Raw genomic sequence first — 15,539 nt, forward strand, 5'->3', positions numbered from 1 at the left:
CACGGAGTAGGTCGGTCTGTCTGGAAAAAGTCTGAGTCAAGCGTGTCCTATTAAATTAGAGCTGGATTTTTTCAAAGGAGCTCAGTTCCCGCTTAGGCTCTGTAACAAACAGGCAGACATTCAAAAGGAGTCGGACATGTTCACCGTACTGGCTGCTGAGCTGAAGGCCTTTGAATATCCAGCCAAAACCATCACCGTGCCTGTTGCTGCAGGCAAAGCCCTTCTGAAATCCAGCCCCACTGTGGGCTCCACGTCCTGGGAAACTCAGCTCATCTCTGCTCTCCCACATATTGCACTGCAGTAGATGATGAAACCGCAATAACCACTGCATCCTCATACATGTGGGGGAGCGGCTCCCTGTCAAAGTATGGCTCCAGTAGCTTTGCCCTTTGATCAGCTCAGCAGCATGGGTCAGGAGAGCTGAGCATGAAGGTTTCCTTGCCTTTTGTTCTGTGGAATTAGTAGAGTTAATCAGAGTGACAGCGACTTCTGCCTCAGCGCAGAAGAAAGGTCAGCGGCTCAGGCTGGATGCACGACTGTTTTCTAGGCAGTTGGAAAACAACACCATGAAAGCTCATAGCATACACAGTGCTGGCACGGAGGCTCGCCTGACAGGGATCAGCGGGAAAGATGTCCCCGTGGATGGAAGGAGGCTGGAGGAGAAGAGCGCCACTCAGCTGACTCACCGTGCACCTCGATTGTACCCCTTCCTTGTGCTGCGCAGTGAAGGTACACCACCCTCTGTGTCACTGTCACTGTGCATTGCTTTTGTGTCACACATCTGAGATTAAATGCTGCTGTTGGCCAATGTACCCCTTAGCTGCGATGCTGGGTGTGCGTCGTGCTTGGCTCAGGGTCTCTGAATCATCACAGAAGCTGCAGGGCATGTGGAGCCAGCATTGGGTGTCCTCCTCCCACCATGCCACCCCAGCATCTCCATACCTCCAGCCGGGCAGGCCTTGCTATTGTTTTTATGCCCTTCAGTCACTGTAATGCACTCTGTGAACCTGCAAAAGCTCCCTGACGAGCCACTTTTGAGCTGGGGGCACTGGAAGTGCAACAGCCACAGTGAGGGCTCTCCCTGGCAGCTGTACCATGGTCTCGCTTTCCCCATGCCTTTTAACTGTATTTGAAAGAGTCACCAGAGAGACAGCTTTCGGCAGAAGCGTTAAATCTGGCCTCTGTGTCTGTAATGTGACCTCTTATCTTACTCTGATCCCAATTACAAGTGCTCGCTGTTGCTGTGGACATCCACTCGTGTCTAATTAGTGGAGTCTTTCTGTCAAAGATATTAGTGCTCTTGAGAGAGAGCCTTAATTTATGTAGTTTACATTTGTCTGCAGTGTTGACGCCTTCATTTACCCCCAGTTCTAATTAAATGCATTTAGCTATCTGCAGAGTGAGCTCTCACAATCTCGCCGTGGCTCTAATTAAAATGACCTGGATGTCCATGACGTTGGTGCCTGTCAAGCCTGTCACCAGAAGGTGATGCCCACCTTGGAACTGGCTGAAGAACGTATAGGAGTCATTGTTGCTGAGAGCAGCCTCCACATCGAGGCCCTCCTGCAGCGCCTCGTGCACCAGCTCCGGGCTGCAGAAGGCACCCGCTGCCTCTGTTGGCCCGTCCTGCCCATCTGTTCCCCCACTGAGGAAGACTATGTCACACCTCCGAAGGGCCCCACTGACCTGTGCCCTGTGCAGCCCTAACCCTACGCGCAGGGCCAGCTCCTGGTTCCTCCCTCCCTTGCCGGTTCCTTGGAGCTGAACCGTGGTTTCTCCACCAGCCAGGATGCAGATTGGTCTTTCAGGCTCTAATCCTCGCAGGGACTGTAGAAACTCAGGAAGGTTCAAACATGGGATCTCTAGTTCTGCTGCCAACTGTAGGAGATTCCCCCTCACCTCATCACCCAGGGGCCCTTCTCCGAGGCCGGCACAGCCCAGGCAGGCCAGCTGGATCAGCTGGCAGTACAGCCTGGCGACGTGGCCAACTTCCCCACTGATTGCTGTGCTCAGAATCAGAGTCGCGTAGCCCAGGCCCTCAGCTTGGCGTTTGGCCTCGTCTAAAGCCAGCGTGTTTGACCCGATGATGATGTTGCAAACATGGGAGTAGTCTTTTGGAGCAGTGGGCTTGCTGGGAGAGCTGGACAGGACCGTTTCCACTGACTGGGGCAGACTGTGCAGCAGGTTGTATTTGGTGAGAATCTGAAGGCAGTCTTGCACACTGTGGGAGCTGGCAGCAGTGGGCCCACTTGCTATGATGTCCAGGGGGTCACCGATCACATCAGAAAGGATGAGGCTCACCACCTACCAAGAGAAAGGTGTAAGTGCTGCTCAGAGTTACACCTGCACCACCCCTATGTAAAACCAGCTGGAAACAGGGCCCATTTTTTGTTTTAATGTCTTGTTAAGAGGCATCTTGTCATTCGCAAACCCACAGATCTATAATGTCCTTTGATGCTGGACCATCACATTGGGAGCGGTAACGTATGACACTGCACTTATCAGGCTGGTAACCTAGTGGGGGTTCAGCAATGGTACATGAGAACAGCCCCCAGCGGAGCCAACAGTCAAACCCAGCCTTGAAAGCACTGTGGTGGAGCACCAGAACATTGGAAGCACCTGCTGGGTGAGCGCTGGGGTCTGCTGAGAGTGGTGTGATGGGATGGTTGACATTCGCAGAGTCTGAATTCCCTGTCCCTGATAGTTTAAATCCTCAGCGAAATCTGAGACAGAGTCCCAAAAGAGCACGCAAAGATTGTTCACTCAGTGAGGAGAAAAGCCCTGCAAGCACACTTAGGTCAGCTAATTAAACCCCTACTTTGAGGGCAGATGGGGGATCTCTGGGCAAGCAGGGGCTTCCCCCAGTTACCTGTGCAGGATATGCGAGCTGAGCCAGCCCTCCACCCTTCAGCAAGGACAGAGTCTTCCGGACAATGTTCAGCTCCTGTATGGCAGCTCCTCGGGAAGCCAGCATCTTTGTGAGTTTCTCCTTCTCTTCAAGGCAGATGGGAGGGATGGGAGCAGGCAGTAGGGCTGATCCACCTCCTAGGATGTAGAAGAGGTAGCAAGGCCATCAGGAAAAGGACAGGAGGAAAGTAAGGCTGTTCAACACAAGCCTTTCCTCTTAACTTCACTAAGATGCAGCAGGAAGGCAGAGGTGGTTGGGGAACTATGCTAACATCTCTGGAGAATTCATACTTCACCGATGGGTTTTAATCACTGCTGCCCTGCGCTGTCTGTGGTCAGCTACACCTCACCCAGGCAGCATAAACCTCAATCAGAGGACCGCATGCCTGCAGTGTTGCAGAGAAGGGCCAGCACTGACTATCCCTCCTACATCAGGCTGCTGGTGTGTCACCACACTGATTTTTAAGGGCTACCTGGATGGGTAAGCAGACAACACGAGCTCCGTGACTCGCACAGCAGTCAGTGCTAAGCAGATGGAGACACTGCCTGCTTTGCTGGCTCCGTTTATTCAGGACTGTGTGTAAAACCACCAGCTGTGGCTGCAGCAATATCAGAAACTGCTTAACTGCACTCATCTAGGCCTGGGAGGAAAGGAGAGGGGGAGAGAGTAACACAAAGGACAAAGGCCACCCAGAGTCCAGGGTGGTAGCCTCATTGATAGAAGTCCTGAGTGATTTAAGTAGACATTGGAAATGCAGAAAAGAAGGCAAGGAAAAAGGCTATAATGGAAACATGGAATGGATGGAAAATACAGTGTAGAAAAGAGCAAAATCTCAGCACAGAGTGAATATGCACAGAAGTACAGCTGAAAGCTACTGCTAAAAGGCAAAGCCTGCTCAGAGGTTTGAGACAAATCAGCATCAATAAAACATGATGAGCAAGAAAAACAAATGCAAATGCTTGTGTTTCAGTCAATAGCCAGGGATCTAGCTGGGAGGCAGCAGCAGTTGGGGACCGGCTGCTGTGTGGGAGTACGCGTGCACAGGGAGTCACAACCACAGGGAGATCCTGCACAGGCTCCCTGAAGGGCTGAGGAGTCTCTTGGAGATACCATAGCCAAAGGACTGGAGGAAGCTCAGGGGATTCCAGTCGCTTGAGTATTTGCCTAAAAGCACTACTCTCTCTGCACCAGATCAGGCTACAGCATCTGCAGAGGAAAAAATCACTGAGCAGAGGAAACCAGGATGTTTCTACAGAGCTACTCCAAGCCTCTGCGTGCCCTTGCCATGCAACACTTGCCCACCCAGCCAAGCTCAGGCTGGGGCAAGGTCACTGCGTCACTCTGATGCATGATACCCACCTTCCTTGCACAGCCCAAGGTGCAGGGACAGCCTGGGGGCCCAGCATTCAGAGCCCAGGGGTGTTCACCCAGCTGTGTTCACACCCTGCAAGGCATGCAGCTCACTGTGTCAGAACCCTGGGGCCTCATTTCCAGTAGCTGGGAAGCAGTAAAGCCTTGGGAAGGGTCAGTCCCAAATCTTAGCTTACCAATTCACACCCCTGCGTAAATCCAGAGCATGCAAGCCCACCAAGCGCTTGCTTCTGCAAGTCTGCATCCCTAAATACAAGGAGGGAGCAGGAAGAAAGCATCTTCTTGCCAAGGAGTGAGAGCAGCTGGCAGGCTGTGCTCAGAGGTGCCATCTCACAACCGTGACACAGCCGCAGGACCCAGCCTCTCCCCAGTGCTGGGAGGCAGCGTGTCTGCAGCAGCCCCATGCTTTCTCCTGCTGCATCCCTGGAGAAAGGCTGGCAGGAAGGGAGGGAAGAAAAATCACAGAGGTGCAAGTGTCAGTGCTGAAAGGGTGTGCAGGACACAGCACAGCGACCCCCTGCTGTACAGCCACGAGTGGGCAGGCAGCTGGATGGCCCTCAGCAAAGCCCACTCCCTGGGACCCCCACACTACCTGAGATAAGCACTAGGAGCAGGTCGTCTGCAGTCAGACCCTCAGCCAGCTCCTGGATGGCAACTGCTCCTTTCAGAGCCTCTGGGTCTGGGAGATTGTTCTTGGCACCTTCAATGACCTGGATTTTGCTGTGTGGCTTCAGCAGCATCTCCCTGGTGAAGTAAGAAAGGCAATCACACCACTAACACGTGCACAGATGCAGACAGCCAGGCTATCATGCAGCAGGGAAAGAGGCCAGTGCACCAGAGGCACACAGCAAGTGGCCAGGATAGGGAGGTGACCTTTGCTGAGTGTCTCTTCCCCAGGGCTGGGGACACAGCACATCCAGCACAAAAGATGGGCTGTGGCACTGGTGCCACTGGGATGTGATGGTTGTTGAAGACCAGGGTGGTGTGGTGGAGGGGGTGAGCACCAGAATGAAGGCAGCTGGAAAGGACTGAAGGGGTTCACGGCCACATTCCACAGAGGACAGATCTGGCAGCCTTCCTGCCCCCCAAAACTGTGCAGACGCAGCCCCCCCACTTACTGCATTCCTGCTCGCTGCAGGCTCTCCTGGATGCCTAGTGGCACATTGATGATCCCCCGAACGAGGTGGTCTCCCAGGATCTCTTCTGCTGCTGCAGCCATCCCCAGCACAGCTTTGCCAAATCCCACCAGGTATAGGTCCCTCTTCACTGGAAAGGCCTGGCCCTTCACCAGCAGCTGAGGGCACCCGTCTCCCTGGAGCTTCACAGCTCTCTTCAGCATTGGAGCCGGCTGGACGGTGCCCACCGCACAGCGGAAGAGGGACAGTGCGTGCTCGCGGAGGGACATGGTGCACGAGATGGCCAAGATGAGTCAATCTGCTTCGTGGGGTGGGCTCGTGCACTCTCTGCCGAAGCTGGCAAGGCTCAGAGAGCTGGGGCAGCCAGCACCCTCCAACCTGCAAGGGAAAGTGAACATTTTTGCTAGCAGAAGAGATAGGGCTGTCACAGAGAGAGCAGGGAGGGCAAAACACGAACCACAGAGCTCTAGCTCCTGTTTCCTCTAGATTACAGTGATATATCAACAGCATTTTCAAATTTCTCCCCAGGCAGGAGGGAGGGAAGGACGGTGTCACATTCAAACTACCTGCCAGTGTGTAGTTCCCCTGCAATCCGATCACCTCCTGCCAGGAAGGTGAGCCCTGCCAGCCAGCTTCTCCATCACTGTCATTTTGCCACTGGCAAGCCATCATTTCTATTTGCTCAGCGTTTGACGCCTTTCCAAACCGTGGAAGCTGCTCTCTGTCCCAGAGAGAGCAGGGTGTCTGAGTAGAACAGCTTTTCACTACATTAACTCCCTTCCTCGCGCTAGCCAAATGCTGATCTCATTCTCTGGCTGCACGTTGCCCCATGTGTCCCTGCAGCATCAGCCACGGACTTAGGAGAAACAACAGGCTTGCTGGCTGTCTGATCCCTTGCTGCTGGTGGCCACAGAGAGACCAGTAATGAGGTTTCCCCACCAAAGAACAAATAAACACAAAGCTTCCTTCGCCTTTATTTTTCAGTCCTCTCATTAGCCATTAAAATCACTTTTAGAGCCCAAATGAGACTTCAGATCCAGGCATAGTTGCCATCTGTGCCTGTGAAAGCTTATTTGAGCTCATCTCCACTGAGTATTAGCATTATATGCAACAGATCTGCATGTGGACCGAAAGATCTCAGCTGCTCAAGGGCAGACACTTGTCTTGACAGAGGAAAGGCAGCCCCTGCCAGCTCACATACATTTATTCCCTTCCAGCATTTCTCCTTCCTTCTGTTAACTGGCAGCAAGTTCACTGCTGGTTTCTCAGGATCAAAGATCCTTGTGATCTGCACCTCTCCCGCTCATGGCAATTATGGTGCAGGCAATTAAGGCAGAGTGCCAGGAGTCTGAAGCAGCCCTGGCAACTCACTCGACCACAGACCCATTCAAATTACCTGAGAGAGTTAATCCTCTCTCTAGCAAATGAATGTGTTTCAGGGGTTGGCTTCTTCTGGGAGAGCTCTCGAGTCCAGAGGTCTCTTTGTCCTAACACTCCCACAGCATTGCAAAGTGTTAATCATTAAGCCAGATGAGCTTTCCAACAGCTCCTCTGGGTCTAAATCTGCCTTATTTTGCTGCAAGGACCCAAAGGCTCTGCAAAAACCTCTACAGAAGCACCTTCTCAGGCAATGAAACTTAGGCACACTGAAATCTAACGGACAAGGAACTTGCAGGTAAAGCTACATGGAGAATCACAAGGTTGCCAAGGAAAAAAAATCCAAGAATCACCTAAGTTGGAAAAGACCCTTAAAATCACTGAGTTTAAGCATAAGTGATTCATTGCTTAGGAAAAAAATAGCTTTTAAAGGCAAAAGCCAAGGCAGGTTGACCACCTGTCTATACTCCCTTCAGATACTGGTCAGAAGGACTGGCTTTTCAATCACAGGGAGAGAGAACAATAAAAGTCAAGGTGTCCTGACCACTTTGTCACTAGACTCTTAAACTTCATGGCAGCTGATGCTGCCAGCAGTTTAAACCACTGAGCCTCAGCCCTCTTACAATGAGGGTCAGAGTAACTGCTAACACCAGTGAAGTCAGCTCTACGTCTCTCAGGAACTGAGATTAGCATCTCTGTTTCCTGCAGGTCTCCGATTCACCTGGCAGCACAGCGCAATCAGGAGAAGGTGTTACAAAACAGAGGTGCATTGCGCCCCAGGTCGCCTCGTCTGAGCCGCGATACGGGGTTTGCAGAAGTGGTTGGAGAGAAAGGCTTAAATGAAGCCAAGGGCGTTTAAGAAAATAAAGCCTCAAAGCTTTTAACAGGCCCTTTCTCTGCCTTGACGTTTCCGTGCATGGCTGACCCTGAAGACCAGGCAAATTGAGCACAACCAGACCTGCAATCATGGCTCCTGTCACACGTGCCCTCCTGGCAGCTCCGTTCAGCTCCAACTCCAGACACGACCCAGCAGGCGCGAGTTGTTTAAAAGCAATCCTCTCCTACTGGAGCTGAAAAAAATAAATGCCAGCTTAATTCATCTGGCACTTGTGTACACACTGCTAATGCTTGCTCTGGAAAGCATTTCACTACAATAGCGGGCATGTAATCTGGTTTCTGCACTCTGAACTCAGATTATATTTTAACCATCAAGGCCTGATCCAGCGTCCACTGGAAGTCAGCATGCGTCTTCCCCTTGCCTCTAAGGATTTTAAGGCACACTGCCTGACACTGGACTCAGTGCACCAACGTAAACGCAGAGTAAATGTGGTGTAAAACCCCCCTGTAGTCAGACGCTACCCAACTTTACACCAGCTCAACAAAGAGCTGAATTTGGCACAGGCCCATTAACTTTGGAGGTCTCAGTGGGTAACTCTGCTCCTTGTCAACTGTGATTAGGCATGCAGGCTCACTGGAGGCTCCCCTTGGAATGGGGGTGCTGCTAATGATGCCACAAATCCATTTTTATGTATTTTATTTATACAATCTCAGGCCCTGGGTATTAAATGTCATCAGGGAACAGCTATAAATCACTGCTACGAAATCCACTGTAAATATTAACAAAAAATAAAACTCCTACTCATTTTACTCAGGCTACAAAAACAAGATCAAGAAAACCAAACATCGCCCCACACCAAGGCACAGGCAGCTTTGGAAAGAAAAATAATCCAAATGGCAACTCTCAGACTACCTCCACAGATTGGGAGGGATCTAGAAATGATGTAACTGCCACCTCATCTGCTGCATATTGCACACAGGGAAATTACATCCTCATATCCCTGTGTCGTCCTCTTCCCACTGCTGGCTGGGAGGAATCTGAGCTGGGAGAATGGGTTGGTGACTGGACTTGTATTGTTTCATACACTAATCTTCGTTCACCAGTTTCTCAGGGAGATCAGATAGGAATGAATGAGCCCTCTTTTACACGGATATGAGGTGCAATGCTACAGGCAGTAGTGGGGCTCCGATTTTACACCTTTCCTTTGTCCCTGCTCAGGATAATTTGGAGTTGGGTCACACATAGACTTCCGGAAAGTTTTCCCTAAGTTAGCACTAAGCTTAGGAGAAAAATGATGCTAAGAATTGCCTGCTTCAAAGACAGCAGGAAGACTGCAAGGAGTTTAGATTAATCCCCTTTAAATGAAAACTTCCCCAGCTTTTATTGATGAATAACGTTCACCATCTACACACTTGTTTGCGTGCATTACCATTATAAGCTCTTTCTTCTCAGGGCTCCTCCTAAGCCTGCAGAAATTTCCACTGTTAACTCTCACAAGAAAAAGCAGCAAAAACCCAGCTCCTCACTTTCACCACCTCTGGGAAAGACAGAGGGAGAGGAGCTGGACTGTGATAAAATACAAGCAAAGTGCTCCTTTGCATTACCTTTCATTAACTTTTTAATTAAAGCAATTCTGCAGGCAAAGAGCCAAACTCAGAGGGTGATAAAAACAATCCAGCACTACGGGCAGAAATGTGGTAAACTGCCAGGTAGATTGGATGGTGGCGTGGGACCAAAAGCACGGACACAGGGGGGCACAGTCTGAGCCATAAACTTGGACTCACACTGGGGAGGAAAACAGTGAACAAATGAGCTGGCCATGCCCATGCAGTGAGAAAAACGAGCCAGGGCTTCATTCCGCAGCAGATACTTGAAAGCCAGAGAACTATTCCCTTCTAGGAGCCGGTCTGCCCTCGCTGGGCAGAGCTGAGCTACTCCAGGTGCTGTGGTTGGAGGTTTCTTCAAGGGTTGCCTCACAGGCTTGTGGTTTCCTTGAAGGTGGGGCAATTGGGCTCATTGCAGGCCAACCCAGCCACACATCCTGAGTGTTTCAGGTGCTCCAAGATCACAAGGTGCTGTACTGGGTAGAGACTTTTTACATGGGCAAATAGTGACAGGACAAAGCGGAATGGCTTTAAATTGGAAGGTCAAAAATTTAGATTAGACACGAGGAAGAAATTCTTCATGATGAGGGTGGCGAGGCCCTGGACCAGGCTGCCCAGAGAAGTCATGGCTGCACCATCCCTGGAGGTGTTCAAGGCCAGGTTGGATGGGGCTTTGAGCAACCTGACCCAGTGGGAGGTGTCCCTGCCCATGGTGGAGGGGGTTGAAACTCCCAAACTGTTCTATAATTCTATGATTCTATGATATCAATGCTCCTGAGATCTTCAGGGGCCTAAGTTAGTTTATATTTGATGTCACTGGGACTGTTCTGGATTTCCCCCAGCGTGGCAGCGATTGGTCGTTGGCCAAACTCCAAAATCCCTGAGGGGCTTGGAAAAACACTGAGATGGCAGTGGATCAGACCCTAATTGTTCGAGGATAACTTTGAGCTCAAGCTCTAAAAGACAGATTACATCTTTGTTACAGCAGTAAACTACCAGACACAGCAAGTTTTAGCAGTGTCTCTTGCCACTCGTTTTTCTTGCTACATGACTTTCCCCTGGCCTCTTGGTAGGTAAATCACCGTTACACTCACCAAAGCTTACTGCTTCCATTTCTCATGCATTACCATGGGAGTTTACCTATGAAGTACAACAGAGCGGAGATTTTACTGCCTTAAAGTCCCATGTTTCCACTTACTGACACATCTTTTCTATCATTTGATATATCCACTTTAATTCGCCAGGCAAGCCCTGCTCAAACTCAAACCTGCGGCTCCAGATGGTCCCAAAAGCATTAGAAGAAAATTTTCCAGGAGATGCACTGAACCCAGGAGGAAAACAAAGCAATAAAGGTTTGTTCTGAGTGACTATTCTGGGAGGATTAGATGGGGGATTTTTGAAGACTAATCTCTTTAAATGAAAATTTCAGGATTTGATTAATTTTTTAATCTGCTCGTGGATTTGCATAAAATTACTGCACGGCCTCATTCATACTGTTTAAATGAGAAAATGTGTGCAGCAAGGATGGACCAACTCATTGCTGGTCAGCTGTGAAGGGCCCCGTACACAAGCTAGTGCACAAGGACAGGGTGAAAAGTCCTTTTGTCCCCACTCGCTGTGGTGCTCACACATCCACAGAACCATAGAATCATCTGGTTGGAAAAGACCTTTGAGATCGAGTCCAACCATATCTGTCCACTACAAAACCATATCCTTGAGCACCTCATCTACCCGTCTTTTAAACACCTCCAGAGACAGGGACTCAACCACTTCCCTGGGCAGCTGTTCCAGTGCCTGAGAACACTTCTGGAAAAGAATTTTTTCCCGATGTCAAATCCAAACCTGCCCTAGCACAACTTGAGGCCGTTTCCTCCTGCCCTGTCACTTGTTACCTGGGAGAAGAGACCAGCACCCGCCTCACTACAACCTCCTTTCAGGCAGCTGTAGACAGCGATGAGGTCTCCCCTCAGCCTCTTTTTCTCCAGCCTAAACAACCACAGGTCCTTCAGCCACCTCTCATAAGGCTCGTTCTCCAGCCCCTTTCCCAGCTCTGTCCCCCTTCTCTGGACACGCTCCAGCCCCTCAATGTCCTTCTTGCAGTGAGGGGCCCAAAACTGAACCCAGGATTCAGGGTGCAGCCTCACCGATGCCGAGTCCAGGGGTGCAATCCCTTCCCTGCTCTAGCTGGCCACCCTGTTTCTGATATGGGCCAAGATGCGGTTGGCCTCTTTGGCCACTTGGGATCAGTAACTGGGAAAGAAGATGACAGTGGACAGATGCAGCACAATTAGACCAGAGTGCTGCACAGAGGGTTTTTGCCAAGCAGGCAGGGGAGAAAGTAGGTTGGAGCCTGAATATCTTTGTTTCAAGAATATGCTGAGCTCTAGGAAACCCAGGAGTCCTCATTTCCAATACATGGCTTTCTATATGTTTCTTGGAAAAGAAATATGTTGCTCTCATGACTGATTTACTCATGAGGAAAGCCTCAACAGGGTCTCTTTGCTTTTGATGGAGAATGTAGCCTAAGGCCAAACACAGGGAAGATAAGTGTTCTGTTCAGCATTTTATATATATAGATCAGTATCATTAGTAAAAAAAATTAACTGGATTTGACATATGCATCTTACTAGTTTTTCTAGGTCACACTCCCTTCACTCCCTATATACCTTTTGGAAATGATTTTCCCATGCACTGAGGACTGCAGGAAAGAAACATTTTTCACTAAAAAAATCCTTCTGTAGCTCAACGCAGAACATTAGTACCCTGAAGCCAAGCCCATGCCAAGTCTACTTCCTTTCATGCTGTAATTTCTCCAACTTCCTATTCTGAGTCAACTTGCAATCAAAGTTGAGAGCCATTTAAAACACAGGCAAAGATCATAGTATTCTAGAGAAGATGAAAAGTTGCCAGCCTTCAGGACTAGAATAATAGAAAGAGTCGAAATTCAGTACGTCGAAATACAAGGTCATGCTCTTTGGGATTAAGAGCAAAAAAATTATGAGCTCCTCAGTTGGAAATAACATCAGAGGAAAAAGAGCCAGGAATATTAATCAGTCACAGGGTGACAATTACAGCTGCCCTCTAGGCTGAGACAAGAGGGGAAAGCAGAAAGCGGCAGATGTAATCTGCCTTGACTTTAGTGAGGTTTTTGACACCATTCTCCCAAGCACGCTGAAGAAGCATGTGCTGAGCAAACGTGTTTAGACTCACTGAAAACCAGCTGGGTCACTGGGCTCAGAAGGTAGAAATCAGTAGCTCGGGGTCCAGTTGACAGCGGGTAAACAAGAGAGATTCTGCTGGGGTTCACCACCCTAGGGCTTCATTAGGGACCTAATCCTATCCCTTCTCCCCACATTTCTGCGATTCCATGTTTTAACAGCAAGGACAGGGTTTGATGACGCAGAGCATCATGCTTAGTTTCAAGAGCCCATAAAACGAGACTGAGCTGTAGGATACAAGTCCTCCCGACACAAGCCTTCATAGTCATAGCTGTTGCCCACAGAGAATCATCACTCCCAGCAGAGTCCAACAGAAAGCTACTCACCTGAGCAGTGCGGTTTCCAGAAGCATCTCTCCAGAATTCACATCCACCCGTCCAAGCAAGCACAAGTCTGTCTGTATAGTGCAGGTTATGGTAGTATCTAATGCACAAATACACAGGTAGAATGGCTCCATTAGATCAATATTACTCAAGCAACAATTAAACATTTTTTCCATTAACTAGCTTTGTAGGGGTATTATCCATAATTCTCACTTAATATGACATTTTTCTAGGAGATCCAATTATCCTGCCAGATAAATTCCAGCTCGGTATAAACTGACAAACTAAGTTCCAATGATCAGGAAGGAAGGCAAAAGAAAGAATAGAAAGGGAGTGACAAAATATCAAATCAACGACCCACGGTGTTATACAACTCTAAAACTTAGCTAAGCATTGTAGGTGTTTTGAAGTAAATTGTCTTTTGATGGTATCGATGAGTCACCTTCAGGGCCCGTATGAGATAATCCAGGCTTTGATCATGCAATTTACAGTGCTCAAGAGGCTTGCTGTTCTGCGCTGCTCTAAAATCTCTCATCACACAAAAATCGGTTGTAGGTTTTGAACTGACCTGCAAAGGGGTAGCTGACCCCAACACCCTCAGAAGTAACAAAGGTGTCTTTTGTCGAGCCTCCATAGACTCCGGTGTGAGAATCTTGTCTCTGTTTCAAAGTAAAAAACAATGAATCATTCTGATGAGCCAATCCCATCACAGCGTGAAAGGATGAATCGGGTTAGAGGTCTAATCCTGGTACAGTCAACTCTACTAAGCAAGCAGCAAGAGGAAGTAATCTGCGAAAAAGACTTTTGTTTCACTAAATCACACATGCACATAAAATAAGGCATGCTTGGACGATGGGTATGCAAACTTTGACGGCAGCTCCCAGACTTACTGTTGTTTGACCACGGGAGGGCAATATTATTCTATATGCAAAATCAAACTCCATTCTGGAGATAATGAAAGGAAAACACAACTGACATTTATGAAGACATCTATGGGGTTTTGGTTTTTTTTTTCCTGTTGATTCAGGGCTTCTAGGGGCCCAAAATGACAAAAGATGTGGTGTTCTTCTAAAATTAAAATACTGGGGTGCTGGGAATCTTCATGGGGCAGGAGGTTCTCAAAGATACTGTTGTACTCCAGGAACAACTGCTGCAGAGATCAGCTGTACAAAACCAGGAACAGAGCCTAGCATCGAATCATGGTAGTAGAAAATAACAGTTCCAAGGGGTCTGTGCAGCATCAGCCCCAGAAGCCAAGGTGTTTCTCAAAGGTGAAGTGTGCGCTGCTCGCCTTTACCCAATACCCCACACAGTGTGAGACTGCAGTGCTATCAATAATGAAAATGCCAGCAAATAAACTCTCTAAGATTCATTTTGCTGTTTTAGAAAACAAGCACAATTGATCGGGCTTGGGCAACAGGAAGGAGTGATCTCCATCAATCGTGTGCAGCAAGAGAAGAGCTGGGGACAGAATGGATTTCCCACTTAAATACATGTGAATATATTTTCCCAGAAACCTTATGCATATTCTCTTACTTTCCAAGGACTAATTTTAACACTATTATGAACTTCACAACAGTCAAATCTCTTGCTGATTTGGAGCTGGCTCCAGCTCTCTGACCGTGCATTTGAAATAAAGACTGCAATAGAGGAGAGCTGAACACAAGATGTGTCTGGAAAAACACTATTTGAAAAAAACATGCTATAAAAACCCATGCTAATAGAGGGACATTCTGACTAACTTTCAATAAATAGTTACTTGGGTGAACTTAACTCTCCTGTAGCTTAAATCAAAATATTCCACTTCTTGTAATAGTAACTACTTTTGTATCAACCAGGCTGCTCAAGGCCCCTTCCAATCTGGCCCTGAACACCTCCAGGGCTAGAGCAGCCACAATTTCTGTGGGCAACCTCTGCCAGCGCCTCCCCACCCTCATTGTGAAGAATTTCTTCCAAGATGTCTAATCTAAATCTCTCCCCTTCCCATTTAAAGCCACCCCCTTTTTTCCTATCACTACACGCACTTGGAAAAAGCCCCTCCCCAGCTTTCCTGGCGCCTCTTTCAGTACTGGAAGTCGCTCTAAGGTCTTCACGGAGCCTTCTCTTCTCCAGGCTGAACCACCCCAACTCTCTCAGCCTGGCCTTGGATGGCAGATGCTCCAGAACCCCGTGGCCCCTCTGGACCCGTTCCAACAGCTCCATCTCCTTCTTATGTTTGGGATCCCAGAGCTGGACACAGGCCTGCAAGAGGGGTCTCAGGAGAGCAGGGGGTGTGTGGAACGCTGCGATGTGTGGCTGGCTTGGCCTGCAAGGAGCCCAGTTGCCCCAACTTAAAGGAAACCACAAGCCTGTGAGGCAACCCTTGAAAAAAAACCTCCAACCGCAGCACCTGGAGTAGCTCAGCTCTGCCCAGCGAGGGCAGACCGGCTCCTAGAAGGGAAGAGTTTTCTGGCTTTCGAGTACCTGCCGTGGAGAGGCTCCATCTCCCGTTTTACCCCCCTCCCCAAGCCTGGGCCTCGGGCGGGGCGGGGACGCCGGCAGCCACTCCCAACATGGCCGCCGCGCCGGGACACGCCGCTCGCTGCGCCCTCCCCTATCCCAGCATGCAGCGCGCCCGCCCCGCCCCCTGGCCGCTCTCCCCAACGCCCTCCCCTTCCCAGCATGCCCCGCGCCCCGCCCCAGGGCACCCGCCCCTTCCCAGCATGTCCCGCGCCCCGCCCCTCCCCAGCATGCTCTGCAGGCGCCCCGCCCGGGCCCGCTCATC

General features: G+C 49.6%; 1 protein-coding gene across 2 annotated transcripts; it reads right to left on the bottom strand.

Annotated features, from left to right (window-relative positions):
• Nucleotides 1-724: 724 nt before the first annotated feature.
• Nucleotides 725-14,059, bottom strand: GLYCTK (glycerate kinase). Of its 2 annotated transcripts, XM_069866128.1 has the most exons (7): nucleotides 13,344-14,059; nucleotides 12,779-12,875; nucleotides 7,751-7,862; nucleotides 5,398-5,793; nucleotides 4,872-5,023; nucleotides 2,870-3,045; nucleotides 725-2,304 (listed from the first exon to the last, which is right to left on the bottom strand). In XM_069866128.1, exons 4-7 carry the CDS (start codon nucleotides 5,682-5,684, stop codon nucleotides 1,408-1,410), a joined length of 1,512 nt encoding a protein of 503 aa, XP_069722229.1. In that variant the 5' UTR covers nucleotides 5,685-5,793; nucleotides 7,751-7,862; nucleotides 12,779-12,875; nucleotides 13,344-14,059; the 3' UTR covers nucleotides 725-1,407. The 2 variants fall into 2 exon arrangements, with proteins under 2 accessions (XP_069722229.1, XP_069722231.1); XM_069866130.1 differs by lacking the exon at nucleotides 7,751-7,862 and having other exon boundaries at nucleotides 12,779-14,059.
• Nucleotides 14,060-15,539: the final 1,480 nt, after the last annotated feature.

This window comes from Phaenicophaeus curvirostris, chromosome 11, assembly GCF_032191515.1.
Source record: "Phaenicophaeus curvirostris isolate KB17595 chromosome 11, BPBGC_Pcur_1.0, whole genome shotgun sequence".
NCBI classification, from domain to species: Eukaryota; Metazoa; Chordata; class Aves; order Cuculiformes; family Cuculidae; genus Phaenicophaeus; species Phaenicophaeus curvirostris.

Coding starts and splice junctions, on each gene's coding strand:
- GLYCTK (XM_069866128.1), bottom strand. CDS start 5,684: ATGTCCCTCCGCGAGCACGCACTGTCCCTCTTCCGCTGTGCGGTGGGC. Junction 5,024..5,397: donor CTGCAGCGAGCAGGAATGCA/GTAAGTGGGGGG, acceptor TTACTTCACCAG/GGAGATGCTGCTGAAGCCAC. Junction 3,046..4,871: donor GCTCCTAGTGCTTATCTCAG/GTAGTGTGGGGG, acceptor TCTACATCCTAG/GAGGTGGATCAGCCCTACTG.